At 42.2% G+C, this 4,104-nt stretch overlaps 1 protein-coding gene across 1 annotated transcript; it reads left to right on the top strand.

The window, feature by feature from the left end:
- The first annotated feature begins 523 nt into the window (after window positions 1-523).
- Window positions 524-1,471, top strand: LOC113624658 (olfactory receptor 51I2-like). The gene is given in 3 exon segments (XM_027114552.1): window positions 524-591; window positions 593-1,230; window positions 1,233-1,471. Coding segments are annotated over 3 exon segments (945 nt in total).
- Window positions 1,472-4,104: the final 2,633 nt, after the last annotated feature.

Genomic DNA, 4,104 nt, shown 5'->3' on the forward strand with positions numbered 1-4,104 from the left:
GAGGCTGTTTCCCTTACATTCTTTTATTAACCTACCTTTAAAGAGTTTTTTGTTTGCTTATTTACTTGTTTTGTTTTATATTGAGATTTAAAAGAAAATCCAAGAAAAACAGTTATACTAAGCCCATGCTGTCAACCCTTCAGGCTTCCACAGTATGTTTGAAATTTATTTCCATGAGGCCACTGCTTCTTGTTTAAAAATAGAGCGTTTTTTATTAGACTCTTTACGATCATCTCACATTTTTAAAGAAAGCACTGCTTTCTTCAATATGTGAAGAGATCAGCATTTCACGTATGAAATGCTACTTTTGTAGTCAGTGGGTTTAAATTATACTTATCCTCTAGTTTGCTTTTAGATGGAGTACATTTTTCAATCTCTTTCACATTTCATATTTGCTGTTGTGTGTGAACCCATGTCACCTAATATCAGAGCTGGTGTTTTCCCAATGCTTTTGTCTTGTCTTATTTTTCTGCCCAGATTGAAGAGGTCCCCTCTTTCTGAAGAACTCATCTGTGCCCCAAGGATGCTCCCTTCCCAGTCCTTTGCCAACATCTTCTTCTTCCAGCCACCTGCTTTCCGAATGATTGGCATCAGGGCTGGAGGCCATTCATGGCTGGATCTCCATCCCCTTCTCCTCCACGTTCACTGCGGCCCTCACTGGAAACTGCCTGATCCTCTTGGCTGTGAGGAGGACCCCCAGCCTGTACCAGCCCATGTACTACTTCCTGTCTATGCTGGCCCTCATCGGTGTGGGCCTCACCTTGTCCACAATGCCCACCACGCTGGCTGGGCTCTGGTTTGACCATCGGCTCATCAGCTTCAATGCCTGTCTGGGCCAGATGTTCTTCTTCCACTTCTCTGTGGTGGAGTCCTCAGTGCTCCTAGCCATATCTTTTGACTGCTTTGTGGCCATCTCCAACCCCCTGTGCTATGCAGCTGTCCTCACAAACAATGTCATCATCAGGATGGGGCTGGCCTGTGCTACCCTGTCTCTCTTCCCAGTGCCATTCCTATTTAAATGCCTGAACTTCTGCCCTAATAAGATCCTCTTATCCCATTCATTCTGTTTCCATCCTGACGTGATGAGAAGAGTCTGTGCTGACATCACCATAAACATCCTCTATGGGTTCTACGTGGTACTGTCCCCTGGGGGCATAGATTCCCTGCCCATTGTCCTGTCCTACACTCTCATCCTGCCCACGGTCCTGGGGCTGGCCTCTCCCAGGGAGCTCATCGGGCCTTCAACACCTGTGCCTCCCATATCCTGGCCATCTTTGTCTTCTTTATTCCAGGTATCACCATGTCCATGATCCACCATTTTGGGAGGCACCTGCTCCCCATTGTACATGCCCTTGTTGCCTATGTGTACCTGCTGGTGCCCCCTGTGCTCAACCCCGTCATCTACAGTGTCAAGTCCAAGCCCATCAGGGAGGCCATGCTCAGGGTCCTGAGGGGGAAAGGTCAGAGTTGATGCAGGATGCCTGCAGGATTGGGACCCTGAAAAGAGTTTGGTAAGCCAAAAAAATAAACTTCTGGATAGATCAAGTCCCACCCATAGTTTCGTTTTGGGCATCTGGGAAAAAAAATAATAGATAATTATGAGAGACTTTCATTTATTTAGTCTCTCACTTATTTCACATATATTTTCTCAATGCTAACTTCTTTCAGGTCCTATGTTAAGTACCAGGAACACAGAAATGATTTATAAATGGTCTTGCCCTTCAAATATCTCACCTTTGAATATATATGAAAAATACCCAAGGGGGACTTCCCTGGTGGCACAGTGGTTAAGAATCCGCCTGCCAATACAGGGGACATGTGTTCGATCCCTGGTCCAGAAAGATCCCACATGCCGTGAAGCAAATAAGCCTGTGCACCACAACTACTGAGCCTGCGCTCTAGAGCCCGCAAGGCACCATACTGAGCCCATGTGCCACAACTACTGAAGCCTGCATGCCTAGAGCCTGTGCTCTGCAACAAGAGAAGCTGCAGCAATGAGAAGCCCATGCACCGCAACGAAGAGTAGCCTCTGCTCACCACAACTAGAGAAAGCCTACGGGCAGCAACGAAGACCCAATGCAGCAAAAAAAAAAAAAAAAAAAAAAAAAAGCCCAAATAAGAAAGTGTTTAATACAGTGTAATAAGCTCATTGTTAAAGGTTTGTGCAGAATTCTGGGTAAGCAGAGGAGCAAGTTATTTACCTCAGTGTGCTTTGGCTTTCTCTACAATGGGAATATTATAGTGTCTATCTTATAATGTTGTTATAAGGATCAAGGTGTGGAACGTAATGTACAACATATAGTAAATACCAATAAAAGTTTTCTCTTGTTGTTATTGTATTAATCACTCATTTATTCATCAGAACCAATGTTTGATCTCTGGCTAATTTCTGAGACCTCAGAAATGAACCAGACTCAAATTGCCCATTTGAGTAAAGAGAAAAATAAGTAGGCAACTATGATAACAAGTAATAAGTTATTGATGCAGGGTAAGCACAAGGATGTGTAAGAAAAAAAAAACCAGTAGAACTGTCCGGTTTATGAGTTTTCTGGAGGCTCTGTCTGGGCTAGATCCTTTGAAAAATAGAGTATATTATGCAGATGCGGGAATACGGAGTAGTTTGGGGCAAGTGGAGAAAGAGTAGGAGAGGATACTGCAAATGGAGGAAACAGCAAATTTGCTTTCTTAGAAGAACAAATGGTTTAGTGTGATTAGAGAAGAGAAGTGGCAAAAGATGAGGCTGGAGTAGAAGGCAGGCCTCAAGCAAGCAGAACTTTTAAAAATATAGTATATGCAAAGGGAGTTAGGTCTCTTCCTGGGTACAAGTATGGTGCTGCTTCCAGTGGGTCATGCTCCACGATAAAGAGCAAATGGGATTTTGAAGTGAGATCTTAAAGGAATCTTTGTATGTTTATACAGCACTTACTATCTTCTACTTTATATTCTAGTGATAATGAAATTACAGTGACTCCCATATCAAGGACTTTTTTTTCTTATTTGTCTCCTAGAAGTAAAGGCCCAGCAGAGAATTTGTGCTTGGTGATGATTTGCCAGAGTGAATTTTCCAAAGTCTAAAAGGGCAGAACCACACCCAGAAGAGAACTCAGTATTCTAGGTCTGCTGAAACTTTAGAGTTTTTTATTAAGTTGAAATAGGCTGTGAACCAATGGAAAGAATATTAGACTAGACATCAGAAGACTTAGACTCTAGTACTGACCTTGATATTATTTTCTTCCTTGTGTTCTTTTGAAAAACACTTTCTCAAGTCAGAGTATTAGTTTCTGCATTTGAAATATAGGGATAATAATACTTCCTTCATTCCACTACAAGAGGGATAAGATAATAAAATGAGGAAAAGAAATAACAAGGTTCTTGAAATCCAAAATAAAGTACATTTCTTTAAGCAAATATAGTTCCTAAAGTTTCATTTCTTCCCCTATTTTTTATAGTTTGTGATGAAATTTAAAGAAAATATCCCCGTGACCATTGGTCAAAGTTTGGGGGACTACTCTTAGACAGAGGAAATCAAGGTGAATATAAGAAGAGGAAAACTGAGAAGTTACATGGTACACAGTTTGGAAAATGCCTTCTTCCTAAAGTCTAAAACTCTTAGGACTGTATGTAAGACTCTTAGGTTGATTTCTCCCAGAAGCAAATTTTGAGACAAGACTTAATTACAAGTAGTTTATTCAAGAGGTTTTTCCAGGGGGTATTGTTAAAATAGAGAGAGAGAGAAGTAAGCAAACCAGTAAGGGTGAGTGATTGAACGTGTTACCTGTGTGAATAAAAGGGATGAGACCCAAGGAGTAATTTGGAAACACAGTGTAGAATATGCTGCAGAGTTATCACCACTGTGGAGCCAGGAAGGTGAGGTATTTACCCTCCCGTTTGTCATTGGCTGAGAGCTGCTTCCTAGCACTTCATGTCTGCCCCTGTGTGATGGAAAGAAACCCTCCAAGTGGAGACTCATAATTGGGATGCAGGAGGATGCTGTCGGGATAGAAAAGTGAGTGCTGAGGGTTATGGGAGGGGTGCTCGGTGTACACCACACTCTTCACCTGACATCACTCTGATCACAGGTTTACACTAAGTTAACTGCATCCA

Source organism: Aethalodelphis obliquidens, unplaced genomic scaffold, assembly GCF_003676395.1.
Source record: "Aethalodelphis obliquidens isolate GAN/ISIS:26980383/991018 unplaced genomic scaffold, ASM367639v1 scaffold14, whole genome shotgun sequence".
NCBI classification, from domain to species: domain Eukaryota; kingdom Metazoa; phylum Chordata; class Mammalia; order Artiodactyla; family Delphinidae; genus Aethalodelphis; species Aethalodelphis obliquidens.